This window comes from Mustela lutreola, chromosome 2 (assembly GCF_030435805.1).
Source record: "Mustela lutreola isolate mMusLut2 chromosome 2, mMusLut2.pri, whole genome shotgun sequence".
Taxonomy (NCBI): domain Eukaryota; kingdom Metazoa; phylum Chordata; class Mammalia; order Carnivora; family Mustelidae; genus Mustela; species Mustela lutreola.
Genome location: NC_081291.1, coordinates 3,917,472 through 3,939,870, shown reverse-complemented (window position 1 = coordinate 3,939,870; position 22,399 = coordinate 3,917,472). Strand labels below are relative to the sequence as shown.

General features: G+C 47.8%; 1 protein-coding gene across 4 annotated transcripts in view; it reads right to left on the bottom strand.

The window, feature by feature from the left end:
• SAFB (scaffold attachment factor B) overlaps positions 1-22,399 on the bottom strand; it is a 36,660-nt gene that overhangs the window by 6,675 nt on the left and 7,586 nt on the right. For 2 of the 4 annotated variants that reach the window (XM_059159590.1, XM_059159592.1), the window contains exons 3-15: positions 15,587-15,651; positions 15,299-15,505; positions 12,158-12,220; positions 11,554-11,586; positions 9,537-9,564; positions 8,087-8,597; positions 7,614-7,663; positions 6,682-6,776; positions 4,921-5,070; positions 4,738-4,820; positions 4,257-4,396; positions 3,994-4,082; positions 1,989-2,095 (exon numbers count right to left, since the gene is read on the bottom strand). In XM_059159590.1, the coding sequence (XP_059015573.1) occupies positions 1,989-2,095; positions 3,994-4,082; positions 4,257-4,396; positions 4,738-4,820; positions 4,921-5,070; positions 6,682-6,776; positions 7,614-7,663; positions 8,087-8,597; positions 9,537-9,564; positions 11,554-11,586; positions 12,158-12,220; positions 15,299-15,505; positions 15,587-15,651 (1,621 nt within the window). The remainder of the gene's footprint in view (positions 1-1,988; positions 2,096-3,993; positions 4,083-4,256; positions 4,397-4,737; positions 4,821-4,920; positions 5,071-6,681; positions 6,777-7,613; positions 7,664-8,086; positions 8,598-9,536; positions 9,565-11,553; positions 11,587-12,157; positions 12,221-15,298; positions 15,506-15,586; positions 15,652-22,399) is intronic. The other 2 variants (XM_059159593.1, XM_059159594.1) reach the window with 1 other exon arrangement.

Below are 22,399 nucleotides of genomic sequence, written 5' to 3'. Positions count from 1 at the left end.
AGGGTCAGCTAGAGTACGAGCTCAGCCTCGCTCCCTGAATGTTTTTTCTGGAGCTCCACACCTCATTCCACGGAACAGCCCACTAACAACAAGCAACAGAACATACTTTTCACAGCAAATCAAGTCTCACCGAAAACCTCTGCTCCCTGACCCATGAGCTTCAATGAGTCCCCATGAGACGGGGCTAGGGCACTAGCATCGAAACTTCTGGATGCAGCTGTACAAGTTCAGATGAGCTGACCAACAAGCAGGGGCCTGCAGCGGCTGCGTGGGGACCCGCGGCATCCACTGTCACCAGTCTCCCCGCTGGCCCCTGTGCGTGTGGTGGCGAGGAGCTGGGGGCGACGGCTGCCAGCTGTCCTCCCACAAGCCCTGGCCACCCACTTACAAATCCGGTCTATACCTGCAGAAATGCATACTCTGGCCTCACTGTGCTTGTGGTTTGGACCAAAACAGCTACTCCTCTCATATGCACTCCTGATGCCCAGCGAGGCGGAGCCCACGGCACGACCAGCGGCACCTGGCCTGTCCTGTCGGCAACTCTCTCCTGTCCGCTCTCCGGTCATGTTACCGTTGCCTTATTGCACTGATTTCAAACTGCATTTGTTCCCATCGCTCATGTACAGAAGTCACGTTTGCATTCGGTCAACTTCTCCTCTGTGACATTCTGAGCTGTCCAACCCTAACTCCTGAAATCGCTCACGTACACTTTCTGCGAACGCAGACGTTATGTTTCACGTTCACGTTCAGTCACCAGTGTATGGGGAGGGTTTTGTCACGGGCGTGAGCGGGAGACCCAAAGCGCTGTGTAAAGAGCAGCGAAGTGATCTGAAGCTACTCAGGCTTTAGTCTATCCTGTCACGTTCGCAGATTACACCCCCACACGCGCATGGGTCAGGTCTGCAGCTCTATCTGCCAGTTACCTCAAGAAGAGTGCCCGCTGACCGCTGCCTTGCCCTTGGAAGCAGGAAGCTGAGTGTGGACTAATTAAAAACAATGCTTTACCCCCTTTACTCATTCTTACTCTGCCAATAGCACTAATGATTATTTTAGACTATGAAGTTTAGGGGTACCTGGGGGGGCTCAGTCAGTGGAGCGTCTGAGTCTTGGTCTCAGGTCATAATCTCTGGGTCATGACATCCAGCCCCATTTAGGGCTCTGCACTCAACAGGGAGTCTGTCTGATAGTCTCGCTCTCCCCCTCTGCTCCCCACCTGCCCCCTAAAATAAATCTTTAAAAAAAAAAAAAAAAGGGTTTCTTGATAGGCAAAATTAACTGTTGTAACTCTCTCCCTACATAGGCACCACTGTTCCTTTTTCCCTTTCCACAGCTTCCGGAGTACATTTGGAATGTTTGCTAACTAGCACTACTATACCAGGAAGGCATTCCAGCTCCCTACTATTACCTTCCATAATCTTTAATAAAGAGATGAGCAGGGGCGCCTGGGGGACTCAGTCATTAAGCTGCTGCCTTCAGATCAGGTCATGATCCCAGGGTCCTGGAATCGAGTCCCACATCAGGCTCCCTGCTCAGCAGGAAGCCTGCTTCTCCCTCTGCCCACTCCCCCTGCTTGTTTCCCTCTCTCACTGTCAAATAAATAAAATCTTTAAAAAAGAGAGAGAGAGGGGAGCTCAGCGGGTTAAGCCTTTGCCTTCAGCTCAGGTCATGGTCTCGGGGTCCTGGGATCGAGCCCTGTGCTGGGCTCTCTGCTCAGCAGGGAGCCTGCTTCCCCCCTCTCTGCCTACTTGTGCTCCGTCAAATAAATAAATAAATCTTTAAAAAAAAAGAGAGATGGACCTATATGCTTCTCTGAGATAATTGAAAAACAAAAACAAAAACAAAACAAAAAAACCACAGGATGAAAGCCAAAGGAGTCAAGAAGTTTAACGCAATATTCCACAGAGGACTTTGGAAATACCCCCTACGACAGGATTACAACTAGTCCAGAGATACAAGCAAACCAGTAACACTCCTGGACATGGACTCACCTGCGGGACTCAGAGTCTCTTGACTTCCGAGGCTCTTTGACTTTATCAAAGGACACAACTGACCGCTTCTCTCTGCTGGCCGATTTGCGATCCTGGCTCTTGGAAACCTGGTTCACCAAAAACATCCAGAAGTTAAAGCAGAAATGACAACAGAAGAATCAGGCAGGTCCAGGTCCGCACATCCGACACAAAGGTTGGAAATGAACACTGTGTGTTTAATGTACAACAAAGTAACAAGGCGTTCCCCTCCTAAACACTGTCACGTTGGGGCGCTTGGGTGGCTCAGTGGGTTAAAGCCTCTGCCTTTGGCTCAGGTCATGATCCCAGGGTCCTGGGATCGAGCCCTACATCGGGCTCTCTGCTTAGTGGGGAGCCTGCTTCCCTTCCTCTCTCTCTGCCTGCCTCTCTGCTTACCTGTGATCTGTCAAATAAATAAATAAAATCTTAAAAACAAAACAAAAAAAAAAAACCATCACATTTTCCTTCTCATAATTCAAAGAGCCTTATCTCCATGCTTAACTACCCCCAGTACTTTCAACGGGGTCGAAACGGCAGCACTTCCACGCCAAAACTTATTAATGATCGTAACCAATTTTTTTAATACTTTGTCTTCTGCATCTACAATCAATTCCTTACTCTTGTTCTTTTCCTTCCTTAACTAAACAGGCAGTGAGCCCCTGACCACAGCTACTTCGGGCGTATCTGAGGGTTCCCGAGTGATTTTGATGAGATCGTCCCACCTCAGCCCTGGAGCCTGTACTCCCGTTTTGGCCATTTTCCAATTACTTTACGTAAAATAAACGTAAAAGAGCTCACTTGTATTACAGATTTGCGCAAACCCAAGCAGACTAAAACCTTCCGTAACTGCAAGGCTGGCTTGCCAGAGCTTCAACGGTTTGTCACCTCGCACCACGCGGCGGCATGGCCAGCCAGGGGCTGGCACCTGGGAACTTAGTGCCCAGAGTGCCTCCAAGCGAGAGCTCCCTGGTAAGGGCGGTTCACTGGGCCTAGACCATGCAAATGTGCTTTGTGCTGACCACCTGCTCTCAAATCTCAAACAGAAGTTTGGTCTGTACCTGGCAGAACACCTATGTAACCAGGCCCCAGTAAAAGCCTGGGGTGCTGAGGCTCTAACGGGCGACAGCAGTGCCCATGTGCCACTGCACTTTCAGCGCTGCATGAGCCCACGGGCAGAGGAGAGCTCCAGGGAGCCTGCAAGGGTCTCCCGCACACTCTGCCTGCGTCTCTCCCCCACGATCTGGCTGCGTGTCCTTACTGCACCATTGGAGTCAATCTTCGTTGGGCGTGCCACCACAAGGTAAGCCCAGCAGTCCTTAGAGCGAATCACTGCACGTGGGTGGCCTTGGGGACCCCGGACCCGAATCTATCAAAAATTGAATTTATGGACAACAGCTGCCCAAGACCCTAAGAGCAGGAGGAGTGAAGTGGTTAAGAACCTGAGATGGGTCCTTCTGTGAATTGTGTTCTGTGGAGCATCTCAAGGAGAAAGAGTGTGGGACTGAACCAAAATGGAGGCCGGACTCAGGAGAGGCAGGAAAGGCTGGCTGGGTTGCATGTGAGTTTAGGAACGCACGACGGAGCTGCTGCAACTTCCAGGGGAGGCAACGGAAACAGCCAGACCCGGGCTGATTCGGGGTAGGGAGGACAGGAACCAACCAGTCCCATATTTGAATTTTTTAAGACCAGTGCTCTAACCCTTGATCTACTATGGAACCTTCTCCACCACATGTGAATTTTAAAATCAGCTTTAGGGAAATAAAATAAAAAAATAAAAAAAACCTCTCATCAGAAAAGAGTTAAGTATTTATAAACAAAAACTTTTTAAACTCTTTGCTTTTTAGCATATCAAGCTGTCTACATTTTGAAAATTATACCACCTTCCTCTTAAATGAAGTTCAAGAACTGCCTAAACTCTACAGAAACGTAAATGAAAGAAATGCGAAATGAGAAAATACTATGCCCTACTTAGAAAATTAGTACTCACCCTCTCTTTGGATCCTGATGTTTTGACACTAATAACAGGCACGCCTTTCGATTTATCCATCACCACGGTCCGCTCCGTTCCTCGACTTCCTACAGGAGGAAAGGAGTTGTGTGACGTAAGAAACAAGAAACACTCAGATTAGCAAAAAGTAATCAACTCTATGGCAAAGAAATCCAGTCCGTGCTGTTGCCTGACTACAGCAAACCACAAACCACACCAACCAGAAAGAGAAAAAACACAGGTGGTATCTCGGGGGACAACACCTGATTTCGTAGTCCGGGATCGCTCTGACGGGCCAGGTTTCTGATCGTCTTGATCTTTACTCTTTTCCCCGCCTCCGTCTTCGCTCTTCTTAACATCCTCCTTCCGATCAGCTTTATCTTCCCTCTTAAGGTTCGCAGACCTAGAAGTACCGGCCCAGGACACACAAGCGTGTTATGTCCCGTACTCAAGAAGCGAAGTGAAGCAGCCCTTGGCCCTTGGGACCCTTGGCCCGAGCACCACAGGAGGCTGCCTGGACCGGCACGAAGCGACAGTGAACAACAGGAAGTCCCCCCTGCTCTCCCCAAGCTCCCCTGGCATCGGGTCTGCAGGAAGGACCGTCTCAGCTGCCGCAGATGAGACCCTTCCCCCAAACCTAAGAAAGGAGGGGGTGAGGAGCCCCGCGCCCCCCCAGCTGTGGAAAACGCGCAGACCGGGAACTACAGAGAAGTCGGCCACAGCTCCCTCGGAGCAGAGCAGTACCTGTCGCTGGTGCTGGACTTCTCCTTTTTCCCCTCACCCTCTCTCTTTTCAGAGGTCTTCTTCCCAGTAGGCTCATTTTTCGCCTGAAAAAGAGAATCAAACCCAAGTATTACCACAGACACGTACACGTTACCTGATATATATTTAAAAGGGTCACATCCCTGGAAGAAAACGACCACTCACCTTTTCCACTGAGATCATCTTCCCGTGGAGCTCTGTTTTGTGCAGGTGGTTAATGCACTTTGTGGCCTCTTCTGCTGTGGACATTGTAACGAAGCCGTAGCAGCGAGCTCCAGGACTCCGGGCATTTGTCACCACCTTGGCACCCACCACCTCAAAGGAAAGCACACAAAGGAAAGCTCAGACAGGAGTCCCCTCCAGCCCCCATGGGAAACGAGCAACGCATCCCAGTTCCCGATGCTTCCCGCGAAACCGAGAGTCCTGGCGACCTCCCTGGGTTGCGGACATGGGGGAGGCCATGACCTGGTGCTTCACAAGTGGCACCTGACAGCGGGGAAGATGAGGCTATTGCCTCACTGCAACTCCTCGGAGGCTCTGCCCCCGACTTCCGGCCCCCAACTTCCGGCCGCTCCTCCTGGGGACCAGGACGGCAGTGCCGAGGAGCGGCACGGAAGTGAGATGCACGGCACGCTGCTGCCGGCAGCCCACCAGCCGCATGCGCAGTGAGGCAGGAAGACAGGCCTGCGGATGGAGCCCGACAGAGGACACGAACTCGGAGCAACCACGAGATGTGGTGCACACGTCCCAGCGCTACAGGCACATCATCACACATGACTCAGTTTTCCTGACGGCCCACAAGCCTATACTCCCATCCCTATTCCTGTATTAGGCCACAGGGAGACTCAGATCCAAGGGAGTTTCTGAAAGGGCTGCTCCCTGACTCAAATACCCAAAGCCTGCAATGTACCCAGGACACTGGAGGCCCCGGGTGACAGGTCCCTGCTGGGAGCACCCACCTGCTGAGGGCCACAGAGAATCATCAAAGGGACGAGCCTCAGGGACTCGCTAGTTACTGCTACAGGCACATCGTATTTAATTTTGCTCATCAGTTCTTGGACATCGATAACCAAAGTAAATACTATTAGTTTTCTCTGCTGTGATCTGTTGAACCCTTAGTACGAATAAAAAGTCTGTGTCTTCGGCTTGCCCCAAAAGCTACATCTGAGACAAGGAGCCCAGGACGACTAGGGAAGCGACCCAGCACAGGTGCTGTGAAACACACAGGGACCCGCCGCAGGCCTCGGGACCAGGGGGAGGCGGCCGCTCTACCCATCACGGCCACAGCTCACGGCCGAGCAGGGAGGGAGGACAGGCACGCGCTCCAGAGGGCACGTGGCCAGCGCTGGCCCAGCTGTGGGTGAGCGCAGGGGTGTGGAGAGTCACGGGGCAGAGGCACCAATAGCTCGGCTCCGGCTCCACACACCATCTGGAGGAAGCAGCAGCTCTGAGGGCTCCCAGATGTACAGATGCCGTGGGGAAGGGCCAGGCTCACGGCCACACAGCTGCGGCCTCCAGCTCTCCGCCCCAGTCTGGCTCCAAAGGCCCCGTTCACAACCCCCTGCCACAACCTCACTCGTGTTCTGAATCTTCCCAACCCACCCTCTGCTACGACCCCCAAAGCCCTCCCTGAGTTTACAGCCCAAAAGCACATAAATGAATTCAGGAAATCATCTGACTGAAAATGGTGGCCTTCGGCCGGGGAAAAGGAAGAAAAAATACGAAGCTGACGTGGGCTCTGGGACCTTCCACCTCTCTCCCTCTAGCCGTGGACAGACAGATTGTCCACGGCCGTGAGCAAATGTGAGCTTAAAGAATGGCAACGTGCTGTTCAGAGCAGTCACCAGGAGGCCACAATCGTCTGCATGTCAAGGCCAAACTACACTGGCTTCAACATTTTCTTCTCCAGAAGACCCCTGGTCTTACCTTCCCATATTTGCTGAAAAGATTCTTTAAATCTGTCGCTCTGGTAGTAGAAGAAAGTCCACTGACCCAGAAATTTCGACCACAACTGCTCCGACCTATTTCAAAAGAAAAGCCTGGTCAGAAACACCAGACTCACCGGAGCCCGAACGTGGCAGACTGAAGGCATCCCAGACCACACTCTTTCCCACCTCTCCCAGATGCCAGCTGGGGCAGGAGGGCCCGCCCCCTGCCCTCACACAACCCTTGCAAATGCGCACGAGGCCCACCAGGGCTGGGAGCAACGCCACTTACGAGAGTGAGTCGGGGCTTTTAGAGCCATGAGACGTTTGCTCCCTTACAAGTCACCCCAGAGCATTAGGCAGCACACCGGGGCGGCTTCCGAACATAAAGCTGCTGTCGGGATGAACCCAACTCAGATGCTTCTCCTTCTTGTCACAAATACCTTCCCTCCTACATCCTTTGTTTGTATTCTAGGCTGCTAAGGACTCTGAACCGACAAAATGTGTTCTCCATTAGCGATTTTTTAATAAACAGAAACGGTGTTGATAAACCTGATGTGCCAGGTAACCCCAAGGTATCCTGAAACTGGACAAAAGCTTTCCATTTGCAAGTGTCCCTGAGGCTAAGGCATCAGAAAATGGGGGGGGGGAGGGGCGCGGGACAGTCAGGGTCAGCGACCTGAGAGGGTCACGGTGCTCTAGCGAAAGCAAGAGTCAGCTTCAGATCGGTACCTTAACTCTGAGGACCTGGCCTGCTGCCTACAACCCAGAACCTGCAGACTGAATAGCAGAGGAGCAGAGAAAGGCTTCAGGAGAGGCTGAGGCAAATCTGGGTGAGAAACGCAGTACGCAGTGAATGAGAACCAGAAAGCCCACCGCTGCCAAGGCCAAACGTGGTGCAAGAGACAGACCGCTGTCGCCCCAGTGACCTACCCTTTTCCTCTTTGGAAAGCCTTTTTGTATCCGACTCATCTTCGACAGAACTAGAGACAAAAGATAATGTCACTCCAGAAGGAAGAAGCAGAGACGAAACAAACTCAAAATTATAGAACACGTGCTGAGGTTGCATACCTACCCGAAATTTAGTTCTGAAAAAATGATACCCCGACAAACTGGTATTGGAAATCTGACCTAACCATAAGATTTCAGACCCACAGGAGTTAATTAATTCTGCTGGGCTAAAGATAATTAGGAAGAATTAAAGAAAACAACCATGATAGGTTGAGAAAAGAAAAAAGATTATGTAATCAGTTTAAAATAAACAAAGAGAAATAAAACATGGTTCAGAAGTAAGCTACGACTGCATCAGTCTGGCTGGCCAATTGCAGAAAAAACAGCTTATGTGTGTCATTAAATGACCAATGGAAAGGAGATAGCGTCTGGTCTAAAACTGAGAAAAAACAAACCTCATTTTCTGATCAGCGCCCTCACTGGCTGAGGACTCTTTAGGAGCCGGAGGGACTTCATTACAAGCTTCAAAAGCAAACTTCTTCACGTCTTCTTTGCTATCTCTGGGGTCTGGGCTTGAGGCTTCCGGGGGCGCTTCCGCGGCCTCCTCGCTAGAGGCTTCCGTGCGCTCGGAGGCTTTACTACTCTGCTCAACCGGCTGCTCTAGCCCTACAGGCTCACAGTCCGTCCGCGCGCCACCGCCTGGCTGCTCCACGGGCTCCCTTTTCACTACCGCTAACAGGGTGTCTGCCCTGCTCGCCTGAGCTTGCGCTGTTGACTCGCTGGCCAAATCTAAGTCACCCTCCTCCGGGTGGCCGCTGCCAAAAAGGTCCTCTTCCTCCGCAAGCTTTCTGTCTGGCCCCACGCTACTTGTATCCTGTGCCAAGGGCTGCTCCAGCTCGGAACCTTCTTCTTTTACTGGCTCAGATTTACAAGTTTCCCCCAAAATGTCGAGTATTTTCTCATTTTCTACGGATTTAACAGGAATAGAATGGCACAAGGTTTAATTACCAGGGAAATAAAGCAATCACAAATGCGGAACTGGCACGGCTGCCACACTAACACGAAGAGAACCGCTAGCTACACAGAGATTGGAAAACCCGCGGGTACACAAAGTTACACCGGTTACACTACCTGCGCTCCAACCGACTGCTACAGTAAGCCGCTACGCTACATGGAAGAGAAAAGCATCCCAGAGATTTAACCCCCAAAACCTTCTGGCTGATTCTTGACAGTCTTCATTCTGTCGTCGTTTACATAGGACTCTTCCAAATTTAGCTTCCAAAGTCCAAGGTGCTTAACTCAATGTATCACCATTCACTGAACAGCTCAATTTCCAAATTTCTTTGAATTTCTTTTAACAGAACAGTCCAACATGAAAACCAGAATCTCTTCCGTCGGTGCTCTGAGATATTTGCAGTCCAGAAAGTGAATAGCATTTGTTTGGAATTCTCATGAAGAAACGCTTTCCTCTTCTGGAATCCAGTTATGTCTCAATGTTTTAAAATGCGTCTCCCTACAGCTACCTGCACTGCCTGAATTAAAAACCACAAAGTTAAGACACTGCCCAATATCACAAGATCTGTTTTGTGGGGAGCACAACAATGAGCTCGCGAGAGGCATCATGCAAACTTTCTACATACGTTTAAGTGCCGTTTACGTTTAAAAAGGCATGAGATTGGTTCATCTCAATACATTCTGTGACATGAGAAGCGAGCCACCTTTACAGATCTGGTGATACGGCTGGGTTTCCAATCTCTATGATCCTGGTCTGTTCTGGGTCGTAACCCTTCAGAACAATGTCTACTACAGTAAGGCAACGTTTTAAAATTAAAGAATTTAAATTAGAGAAGGTGGAAAGCTAGAATGGTTCAAACCCCCGCTGGTAAGTTTTTCATTTAACAGTACCTGGCTCCAAGGATGGCTCTTCAATTTCCTGCAACAAAAAACATAAATAAGATTGTGCCAGATGAATGAAACCTACAGCTTTACACCAAAAACTGTAACTAAAAAGGGCATTCTAAAACACGTACTAGGAAACTCACAGACACGACAGGTGGAGAACCTAGTCACATTCAGGACAGAGCCCACACATGACAGTGCACCTGGCCCGCCTCCGCCCGAGCCCCGCCCCACCCCCTCCGCCTGGGCTACTCTCAAGGGACCCAGGACCTGGTGGCTGCTCCTGTTCGTGCTGCCTCGTTTCCCCAGCGCCTGGCAACGTTCTCACTTTCCATGGCAATGACTGTATCACATGCCCGTCTGTCCCCCTAGACTGAACCCTTAAAAGCCAAGAGAGCGGGTTTTTGTCTACTTGGAGCACGTAACAGAGTGCCTGACATTTACCAGTCATGGTTTTCACTTAATGTAGTTTAACTTCTGAAAATTCGAACGAGTGAGGGAACAGAGGCACAGGCGGTCCGACCCCTGTTCTCACTTCTGGTCCTACCACATCTGCACCGGGTCACCTGAGCACTCTCGAGGATGACACACTACTCCTCCCTTATCTCTTCTACCAGCACTCCCCCTGGGCCACCTCTAATTCCTAAACATTCCTGAAACCCTTCCCAGGAGGCCCTGGCTGGCAATCCAGACCACTGCTGTTCCTTGCCTCCAACGGCACCCGGTCTTACTGTCCCTACGCTGTCTATCTGCCACCATGGTGAGCACACGTTCCCCTCTGGCCTATAGCTTTTGGCAATGGCCCCTCATATCCACTCTCTCCTGACAGGCCCATCTACACCCCTCCTGATCCCCAGCCGAGTCCCACACGTCCCCCAGCACCTAGCTCAAGGGACATCTCCTCCCAGAAAGGTTTCTCCCAACGGCTTCAGAGGCCGCCCCCCTACAGAAGAGCCTCTCTCTCACTACGCGGTCCTCAGTGCCCACAGCCCCTCAGCGTGAGGCACTTTACCCTGGAATTCCAGCCACCACTGATGAGCGCGGACTAGGTTCCAGGCACAAATGTAAACGCTTTACATCCACACAGTAATCATCAGCCCTAACGGGTTGGTACTATTAGTACCGTCCTGGCACAGAGTGGCTGGCTAACTGCCTCAGGACACACAGCAGAGCCACATTCCGCACCATGGCTGCATGAGTGCGAGTCTCCATCAGCCCAGGTCTCTCCCCAGCCTGCTGGTTTGTACTGCACACAGGGAGGAAGGGCCCCGCGAGGATGGTGACATTCATCTCTGCACGCACGCCTGACACACTGCAGGCACGAACACACGCCTGGGAGGGGGGCAGGCGGTCTGCACCTTCGTGGCTACCGGCCTGTCATTCTGAAAGCCCCGGGAAACTGCTCACTTTCTTCATACGTTCATTCTGTGTATCTTGTTTCTCAGGCAACATACCCTATTCTGGGACTGAACCCCGCAACTAAAGCCAAAGATCGTTCTAGGCAGAATTCTCTAACTTTCTGCAGAGAGAAACAAAATCTATCCCTACCGGTGTCTGTAAGGGTTTATGTTTTTTCCACTTTAACACAGGAGTCTTGGACCTAGAAAGACTCGAGAAAGTGATAAGACCCAGCTCCCCCTTTCCCTTCAGAGCCAAGAATGGGTGGTGTCGCTCTGCAGCTGGAGAGAGATATTAGCCCTATAGGCGGGCTGGGTTTTCTTGAGGTTTGCAGCTTCCTTGAAGCTGGGATTCTGACTTCCCAGTAACTATCCTTGCCCCTGCCTGGCGGAAGCAAATGCAGATTGCATCTGAAAGAGGGTTCTAATTAAGCAGTACAAGTGAATAAAATATGACAGCAAAATACCCCCAGAACCAAAATCAGCAAAACCAGCAAAAATCAGCAAAAGCTGACTGTATTTTCCAATGAAAATCACACAGCTACCCAGGTTAAGTTTCTGTATCTAGGTAAGCTGGCAGAAAAATTAAAAAGGAAACTCAAGACCCACATTTATATAAATCCTACCTGAAAGTTAGTCCACATCTCATTTGTTCTCATCTAAGATTTAATATTTACACAGATGATACAGTCAAGATGATAAAGTCATCAAAAGAAATCTGTGCATTTTCTATGAGACAAATTCCCAAAGGCAGAACCAGACCCCGCACCCCCAAAATTTCACCTTCCCCAGCTGTGATGTCAGCGTTCTGGCCATCCCCACCCTCCTGAATCTTCATCTGGGCCCCATTATTAGTATCTCCTGGGGGGGAAGTGTCCCCCAACCCCCGCCACCATCTCCCCTTACAAGTCCTTCTGCAGAGAATGCCCCCAGAACAGATCAGACAGGTAGCCTTTCCCCCGGCAATCAAATCAACAAGAACTTCCCCAAACGGGCCCTCCTCTCAGCTGCAGATAAGCCACAGCGCTTGGAGGGGAAGTCAAGATGGTAAGTCCTTTGTGACAGGCCTGTTGTTACCTGGGGCAAGTGGAAGGCAAAGTGTCTGAAGACGCCAAGAGGGCAAACCAACCCTGCAAGGACTTTCACTTGGGAATGCCATACAATGTCTGAAGGCGTTTGCAGAAATGGGAGGCTAACCTGATTCTAAAATTCCTGAGACATACAATTTACCTGTAATATAGTGAAGTCAGATGATGAAGTATCTAAATTGTTTAAAGTTTCTTTGTCCTCTATCTGTAAAATAAACAAAAATACAGTTTGCAATGTCAATATTAGATAACACAACAGTACATCTGTAAGATGAAAAGAAAGAGCGATAAAAACCACTTATGACAAAATTCTAAACACAATGCAGGAATCCAAACAGCATTAGAGACTGACTTTACCTCAATTTAAAGAAATAGTACCTGCAAATAGACTGGGAAGCCCACTATGGTACCACTGAGGGTTTTAAGGTACAATCAAAGAAAGAAAAACAGAGTTTAAGTTGAGCAGAAAAGAGATTAAAATGAGACAGCACGTGACTCTCCCAAGTCGACGGGAACACCAGGTTTGGGGGCTGCTCTTCTGTGAACAACGACCAGAAGCAGACTACTGAATGGATTCTTGGATCTCTGGGGCCACCACCACTTCTCCAAGCTCAAATGCTATTGCTACTGCTACTGAACCCACTGCCCCAGGATGACTCTGGCCCAGACTGAGATGGCATATCTGAGTACTAGCCTCCTAAATTTCCTAGAGTACAGGGACAGGAACAGAACTACCAAGGCAGGTGGCCCATGGAGGCCCCTCTGTTGGGGAAAAATGAATGGTACGTTGACCTCCTATTCCAAGAGGTGGGCTCTGTCCAAAAAGGTGGGGGTTCGCCAAACACATAAGGGAGGTTCGTAATATTACTTTGTGAGAACCAAAATAATTTGAACTGCTTGCTGTAAAGCCCCAAGGCTGTTGTACTTTAGGGTAAATTATTTTGCAAATATTTTACCAACAATATGTCTGGCTATTACGATTACCTGACTAGGAAACCACCCGTGCACCACTCCTTCCTTGCCCTGATGCAACTGTCTTCAGACAGTCCAGGAGTGCTCACAAGAGCGCAGCACACATGCGTTCAAGACCCCCTCTCCTTTCTCTGTCTACACGAGTGGCAGCACATTCTGTCCCCTGCCCTATTCTCACTTCCCTCTTGAGGACGGTTTAGTTCACATGGACCTACTTCCTTCGTTTACACGGTTACGTAACAGTAATAACTGTACTGCTGGACGGAGGAATATAATCACACAGTAACAACACCGCTATGGTGTTGCTATATGCCAGGCACAGTTCTAAACCAAGGTCAGCAAACTTTTCCTATCAAGGGGCAAGAGAGCGAGTATTTAAGACTCCGCAGGCCAGACGGTCTCTGTCGTGACTACTGTTTGGGAAATCGGCCGCCATGGATGACTGCCACAAATGGGTATGAGTACGTTCCAATCGCTCACTGGCCAGTCTGAGGACTCTGGATCTAAGCTAGTAATAAATGTTCATCTATTCAATCCTCCCAAAACCTATCATTTTTACAAGTGAGGTCCAGAGAGATTAAGTAATTTGCCCAAGGTCACACAGCAAATCAAGTGTCAGACCTCTAGTGAATGGGCTTAATTCTTAACTTACCCTACTTCCATTAATATAATTTAACCATCACTGGCAGACATGGTAGGATGTTTCCAGGCTTTAATGAGTAAAGGTATGAATTTTGTTTTTTTGTTTGTTTTTAGATTTTTTATTTATTTATTTGACAGAGGTCACAAGTAGGCAGAGAGGCAGGCAGAGAGAGAGGAGGAAGCAGGCTCCCTGCTGAGCAAAGAGCCCGATGTGGGGCTCGATCCCAGGACCTGGGACCATGACCTGAGCCAAAGGCAGAAGCTTTAACCCACTGAGCCACCCAGGCGCCCCAAGGTATGAATTTTCTAATCAGAGGAGGAAAAAACAGCCTTTAGCAAGAGCAGCTAATAAGGAAGGGTATGCTCTTCCTATAACTGCGTGAGTGTTTCAGGTCCTTTCTAGGAAACCAGCGAATGGAAACTTAGACCAAAGTAAAATTATACACCCTATTTGTATCAAAATGAGATCCACTTCTCAAAATCAAACTCCCCATTCAAAGATGACAGTCCCCTACTTCTCAGGATACTCAGAATCACTTCCAGGAGGAAATGCGAAAATATTCTAAGGCACGGCAGAAGCAGATCCACTAGCAGAGAACAGGGCTACCGTCCCCTGGGGTGCATGGGACACTTACTGCAAGACTGGAGCCACGAAGACAACAAGGTACCTCCCAGCAACCAACACATAAGGATTTCTACTGAGAAGCCCAAGAGCTTCTAATTTTCACAGCCTTTTCAGTCCACCCGACACGCACGCTTCCTCATGGAAAGTAATCTAATAAATAATTTGCACCAAGTGCACACGATGTGGGAGTGAAGCACACAGACTGTGGAATTAGCCCGGGTTTAATTCTCCTTCTCTTCTGAGCTATGTGCTGCCTGGGGAGCCTTCTCTACCTCTTCACTCCCCGATTTCCTAAAGTGGAGAATCGGCAAAATACCACGCACATACGTCCTATTCTTGTTAAAAGGACAGCTGCCTAATGCCTGGCAAACAGAACTCAATAAATACTACCTTTATAACTGTAGTATAATTAGATTTGTTTCTAAAATGGAAAAAAAAAAAAAAAAAAAAAAGCCAACAAAAAAACGAATGCTTTAAAAACCAAGTCAAAGTGGCGCCTGGGTGGCTCAGGGGGTTAAGCCACTGCCTTGGGCTCAGCTCATGATCTCAGGGTCCTGGGATCGAGTCCCGCGTCGGGCTCCTGCTCAGCAGGGAGCCTGCTTCCCCCTCTCTCTCTGCCTGCGTCTCTGCCTGTGATCTCTATCAAATAAATAAATAAAATCTTAAAAAAAAAAAAAAGAAAAAACACCACGTCAAAGCTTACTTTATGAAAGACTGACTAGGAGGAAGGCACAGATTGGTTCTTCATCAGGAAACTTTCAACCTCTTTCGCTACTTTCAAGGCATGCGAGCCATACCACCACAGACCAAGCTCCTCTAACAGGAAGGTCTCTGACAGCACCCCGAAATGCTTCATGACGACACAGCCCTGGCAAGTTCACCTCGGCGAGCTGAGACACTTCTCAACAAAGTGTTTTCAGAATGGTCGGGATTCTCCGCAGTCCCACGGAACCAGCCCCGAGAGAGCTTGATTCCAAACATAAACCCTATCATCTCTCACGACATTCACGGCGCATCCTAGAGAGACACTGCCGCGTTACCTACAGCGTGTTCTTGAAGCTGCTCAGGAAGCTCTTTCATTTCCCCCTCGACTAGCTCTCGGCTTTCGGACAGGGACTCTGGGAGGTTATCCGCATCGTCGTCGTCTACACAGTCGGCGACGCTGCCGTTGTCGATCTCCGCTTCATCCAATACGCTGATGTCCATCATGTCGATGTCCTGCAAGTTCTCCAAGCTCGTTTCAACATCCTCCTGCAACGAAACAGAACCCAGCTGTCCCGTGACTGCCAGAGTCCGCCCACCAAGCCGATTCACTGACAAGGCTGCACATACCTGTCCGTCCCCAGAATTCTCCTCTAGCCCGTTGTCCTCCACGCCCTCTTCTTCTGGTTTACGCCCTGAAGACAGAACAGTTTACAGAACCTGATCAATGACCTGTACCTTCCAGAAGCAGTAACTTTTACAGGCCCTAAGCATCACGGAATCAGACACCAAAACCTGTAGTACTTCCCAATTTCAGAACAATAATCCTGTAAGTGTAAGCTTGCTCACAGCCCAAGCACAGGAGGTTCTGTTCTCATCAAGTGGGGGGGGGGGGCACGAGTCTAAGGAGCTGGAAATGAGAGCTTAGGGTCAAGGTATGAAGGCCTGGCCTTCGTGTCGAGTAGCTTTGCTTGTGGGGAAAAAAAAAAAAATTTTCATACAGTGTATTGTTTTTTAGTTAAGAAACATGGGGCATATTTTCCAACAGAAACGGATATAAAACAAAATATAACTAAGCAGTAAGAAAAGCCATTCATAATTTTACCACCTAGAGTTAGCCCCCATGTTACCCTGACACCCACAGACATCCGCCTCTATTCTATGTGTAAACATGCACTATGCTTACAAAAATGACACTGTTCCGTCATTCTGTGACCTTCCCAACTACTATGTTACGAATTTATTTCCATATTCTTTCACGGCATTATATAGAGTGCTGTTGATCTAATTAATACACGTGCACGGAAACTCAAGAAAACGCTTATAAAGAACATCCTGACCATTCTTTTTGCACATAAGCAATTACCATTTTAGAGCATATTTCTAGAAATGGCATTCCTAAGGCAAAGGGTATGTATATTTTTAAGGCTTTTAGTAAAAACAAAGAACCCGCATATTACCAAGATGCCCCAGAGGAAAGCTGCTCCAGTACAGTTCCATCAACGACGAATCAAAGCCCTGATCTTTCGGAATCTCTTTTAAAAACAGCTCTTATTTCTTACCCCTGCCAATGTTCCAGGCAAAAAGGGAAAACTTTTATACCTGAATATATCCTTAGGTTGAGTATTTTTTTGTTTTTCTTGTTCAGGAGGCTAGACTCATTTTCTGTCTCACATTTCAATTTTTAGACAAATTTGACTCCACTGCTTTGAAAAATGAGGAAATCATTTCCCCTTAACTTCCGTCACTCAACCTTTTAGTATTTCTTATGAATAGATTTATTTTAGGACACTCACAATCTGTTCTGAAGATGACAGTTCACCGTGGGCAGGCACATGGGCACACTCCTCGAAATAGCTTTTATGTGGCCATTCGCCTTTATTTTTTTGTATAAATTATGAGGATGAATAAAAAAAGAAATAGGAAAATGTAAATGTTAATAGAAATGTTAGGGCTGTAGAGAAAATGGAGATCACTAGCCATGGTAAGACTGAAAGATTAGGGGAAAAGTGAAGTTTGGGTCTAAGAACAGGCTTGCTACAATTAAACTTACTCTCTGCACCATGAGGAATAAAATCCCATGTATGACATACGAGACCAGGTCTCCAAAGCAGAGGGTTGCGCGGTCACGTGATGTGCTCTGGAGCTACAGCTCCTTATCACAAGGACAGTGCTCAACTTCTTTTGTGACTTAGTCACAAAACGAAAAAACTCACTTCCCTCAACACCTTTTCCCCAAAATGAGCATCAATTTCCTAAGGGCACTAAGGGTTTTTGAGGAATGTAAAGGACATGACACTACCTTGCTTATACTTAAGAATTAAGCTTCTAAGTGTATGAAATGTGTAATATTCAGGGCAAAAAGGGGGGGGATAAAAACCCAAACCCAATCATTTATACCAAAATTGAGATGTTTTAAATTTTATGAATAAATAAATAACTCTCTCATGGATAACTTCCTTATTACATGTGTTACCTCATTTTTCTATATTCTTTTTTTTTTTTTTAAGAGTTTATTCAGTTATTTGACACAGAGAGCGAGCACAAGCAAGGACAGGGGCCCAGGGGGAAGCAGGCTCTCTGCTATGCAGGGACTGAGACTAGGGGCTTGATCTGGGATACTGACCTGAGCCAAAGGCAGATGCCCAACCGACTGAGCCACCCAGGCACCCCTGATTTTTCCATATTCTAATTTCATTCAAGAATATCTTTCAGGAAATCCGAAAGGTTTGTCAGGAATACATTATTTAAAAAATGAGATCATGACACTAACAGCAGAATTCAATACATTATGTGAAACAGCCTTAGTGGCTGGCTGGGAACACCATTGCCATTTTGTAGTATCTATGACAAAACATGCCTCGAGCTTTTTAAAAAAATGTCTGGAACTCAACCCAATGGCCTTTATGTAAAGATATCAGGAAGTTGCACCAGCAGCATTTCCACAGACTTATATCTGATAAAGCTAAAGTCATTCTAAAATATATTTATTGGTTTTTGTCCAGTTCTATCCTAATTACTAGGAAAAATCTAAGTAGGTCACCACAAATTTGCAATCCTTTCTCTCTCCCTTTCACAAGAGAGGCAGCAGGTTTCCAACAAGTAAAATCAGTTTTCCACTTTCACAACCACCTTTGCCCCAAAGGGTAGCACCGATATACTGCAGCCCAAACCCGCTGGGGTGGGGTCGGGGAGCTTTCTCAATTAAGAAAGGGCACAAGGGAATGAGTGCTCTTAAGAACATTTAGTCTTGGGGCGCCTGGGTGGCTCAGTCATTAAGCATCTGTCTTCAGCTCAGGTCATGATCCCAGCATCCTGGGATGGAGCCCCCATCGGGTTCCCTGTTTCTCCCACTCCAGCTCCCCTGTGCTATGTTCCCTCTCTTGCTACCTCTATCAAATAAACATATAAAGCCTTTAAAAAACAAAAACGGGGCACCTGGGTGGCTCAGTGGGTTAAAGCCTTTGCCTTTGGCTCAGGTCGTGATCCTAGGGTTCTGGGATCGAGCCCCACATCGGGCTCTCTGCTCGCTGGGGAGCCTGCTTCCTCCTCTCTCTCTGCCTGCCTCTCCGCCTACTTGTGATCTGTCTGTCAAATAAATAAAATATTTTAAAAAACCAACAAAAAAAAACACTTAGTCTTGAGTACATACAGAAGAAAGCATAACCCTGGCTGGAAAGCTGATCAAGAAGCACTATTTGGGAAAAGGCACCCTACTTTCTAGAAAGAAGAAAAAAATGTGCTTAAGCCAATGCAGAACTGATGAGAATGGAAACCAGAGCTCTCGCGAACAAAGCCAAGCGCTTGCTTCAGCACCAAGGGGAAAAAGGTGGCCCTCAGATCCTTCCTCCAGAGTGTCATCCGCATTCGCAGCCTCCAAATCGGAAGGCACAGCTCTATCTGCCCCACTCTGGCTTCCCTAACCTGGCCCCAGCCTCCCTGCCTGGGATCCTAGCTCCTCTTGCCCTGCGGAGCTTCTGCCTCGGGGATCATGTCCGAACTCACCAGTGGGACCACCTCCCCCGACGTCTGCCGGATTCCCCCACAGCACCCCGAGTGGGCAGGTCATTACTTTTAAAACATATTTGATCATAAATACACTGGCGTACCTATGTCCTCATTTTACCGTGAGTTTTACTTCCATGGAAGAGTCGTGCTCCTAAGGACCTTCCCGCATGGCATGCGGACCCTCCTGCGTGTTTCACATCATGCCACGCGCGTTCTTCTGTTTGTGGCCCCCGTGCAAAGAGGCTTCAATTCAGCACGTGCAACGGCTGCCCACCTCTCACTCCCTTGATAGCACGGGACACTGCGAGCAGTGTAAGGTTTCACGAGTGTGAGAGACAAAATGATAATTCTGCTTTTGTGTGCCTTCCTTCACTCTCTCCCGAGAGAACGTTTGTATCACAGTCCATGTTTGTTTCTTCTCTAGTCTGCGAACTGCTTATTCACAGTCTCTACTTCACCCGACCGGACCGCATGTTTGCCTTACTGATGTGTAAGAATACTCGACGTTTCCTGGATATTTGTATTCCACAACGCTGCTTCAAAGTCTGTTGCACTCGGATTATTTATGATGTCTTCTGCTGAGAGAATTAAACCTTTCATGCAGCTGAGTTTATTTGCCTTTTTGTTTTACTTTTAGTGTCCTTTCAGGTCTCCCTCACCAAGGCGACTATAAAAGTACTTTCCTAGCCAGAATGTCTATTTTCCACAAAAGGAGGAAGAACACGTCCTTCCCCACCGTCAGATAGAGCCAACTGCTCCAGCATCATCTACTGAAAAACCCTTAGAGCCACCTTTTATTTATTAATTTGAGAGACAGAGATCATAAGTAGGCAGAGAGGCAGACTGAGAGAGAGGGGGAAACAGGCTCCCCACTGAGCAGAGAGCCTGATGTGGGGCTTGATCCCAGGACCCGGATATCATGACCTGAGCTGAAGGCAGAAGCTTAACCCACTGAACCACCCAGGCGTCCCTAGAGCCACCTTTAAAAAATATATATATTTTAGGGGCGCCTGGGTGGCTCAGTCATTAAGCGTCTGCCTTCAGCTCAGGTCACAATCCCAGGGTTCTGAGATCGAGTCCCGCATCGGGCTCCCTGCTCAGCAGGAAGCCTGCCTCTCCCTCTCCCATTCCCGCTTACTTCTGTTCCCTCTCTTGCTATCCGGCAAATAAATAAAAAATCTTAAAAACCATATATATATAAAGTAGGCTCTATACCCAACATGGGGCTTGAACCCGTGACCCTGAGATGAAGAGCTGCTTGCGTTAACAACTGAGTCAGCCAGGCAACCCCAATGCCAACTTTAAGACGAACAAATCTTCAAACTTCCGACTCTTCTGATAACCTACTAGTAAAATGAGAGCAACTCTATGTCACTGATTATTCAGAATTTCAGTTGTTATGCACTTTCTTTTAAGATCAGCTTGGGGATGATCAACAACTTTCTAGCAAGATCATCACGCCTAAGAAAACCTCAAAATTAGTCATGTCACAGGTCTTAAATATTTCCTTTTACTTTTATTTTGCCATTTAAGAACACTAAACGTGTTTTTTTTTTTTAATATCCACCCTGCTTCAGTCTCAAGTATGACTGCCACCTCCAAAATCCAAGAGAATCAGTTAGTAAACAATTTTAACTGGCTAGAAAGCTCAGTTGGTACACAGCTCATATTAGCCAGAGCTTTATTTTTTCATGTTTCTAAAGCTGTCACTGGCTAATCTGATTGCTTCACCAGGATTTAATTTCATGAGGCTTATTCAGTCCAACAGACCTTACACACCCAGCACTGGCCTACAAGGTACCACTCTCCACAAAGGACAGGGGAGCCTAGAGGAAATGCCTGATTCCCAAGGTGCAGCAGGAAGTACAAGAGATTGGAATGCCCTGTTCTGCCAGAACGTAAGAAGGTGTTCGAAGATGGACAGGGATACGTCAAAAGGACACACAAGTCAGCCTGAAGGGCTCTCACTGGAACAATAAGAACATTAAAATAATCATCACAAAGGTTTATAACTTACTGAACGAAGTAAGACTCTATAAGTACACACTGATAAATAGGGAAGAAGGGCGAGTCACCCCTTACAGCAGAAACCAACTAAGAAATGTAGATAGGATAATAAATTTAGAAAATCACCAACAGATAGCAATCAGTGGGTGATAAAACTAGTGGAGGATGAACAAGATATTTAGAGAAGTCTTACAGTTTCTCCCCCAGAGATAAAATTACAAAGGGTAAGAGAGTAACTTTCCAGTGGAGAAACCCGACCAGCAGCACTTTCAGGCAGTACTCAACTGGACAGCATGTGCCTTGCGAGGATATGCTGAGGAACAGAGAGCACAGAGGGAGAGGAATGTGTGTGGTACTGCTGACAAAAGTGTTTCATCTGGACCTAATGAGAGGAGAACAAAATGAATGAATGAACAAATAAATAAACCCCAATTCAGAAACCAGCCTTCAAAACAAATGGTCTGTACGCTTCAAAACCGGCAAGACAGGAACACAACGGAAGTCTCAGAAACTGCCCCGGGACACGTGACAACTGCACGCAATGCCCGACCCTGGATGATTCTTCGTTTTGAGCAATAAAGAATCTAACATCTAAAGAAGATCTCAGCTTAGGCAACTGTATCTATGTTAATGCCTCAATTTTGATTAACTAGGGCTCTGTAATACGCTTGCTGCCAGGCGATACGGAAGCTTGTGGGTCAAAGGGGTCCATGCCGGCCATTTATTCTCACGTAGCTCAGAAATGAAACAAAACACACATAAGGAGGTGGTGGCAGGATAAAGAAACTTAGTAAAATGCTAACATCTGGGGAGGCTGGATGAAGGACACGTGAAAAATTTTTGATTCTTGCATCTTTTCCTTATGATTAACCTGTGTCACAACAGACAAACAGCACAGGATCGGTAAGAGCTAAAAAGCAAACAGATCAACTTTACTTTGCCAGTGAGGTTTGCTTTTCTGATAATTACTTTAAAAAAGATTATGCTTAACAGATTCCTGGTATGGAACTACTCTGGGGAAGTGCCGAAACCGCCTGACACACACTGAGACTGTGATTACGGTAATCAGTATGCAGGTTTCAAAGCATTTTCAGTTTGTTCACCAAGCGGGTCAGAAGAACGAACTTACTTTCATTAAACTCTTCCTAAAATGTAGTAAAGCTGCTGAAAACAATACAATAGAACGCACATGCTCGCCCCAGCCAACGTAACACGGACCGTACCGCTCAGGAATCGAACAAATGACGTCGAGCAAAGAACCAGACACGAGAGAGTTCACACTGAATGGTTCCATTTGACATGAAGTTCTAGAACAGGCAAAACTAATTCATCATGAAAGTCATCACAACAAACTGTTTCTGGAGTGGGGTGAGGTGTTAGGGGGCTTCGGGGAGTGTGACTGGGAAAGAGCACAAAGAAACAGAAATG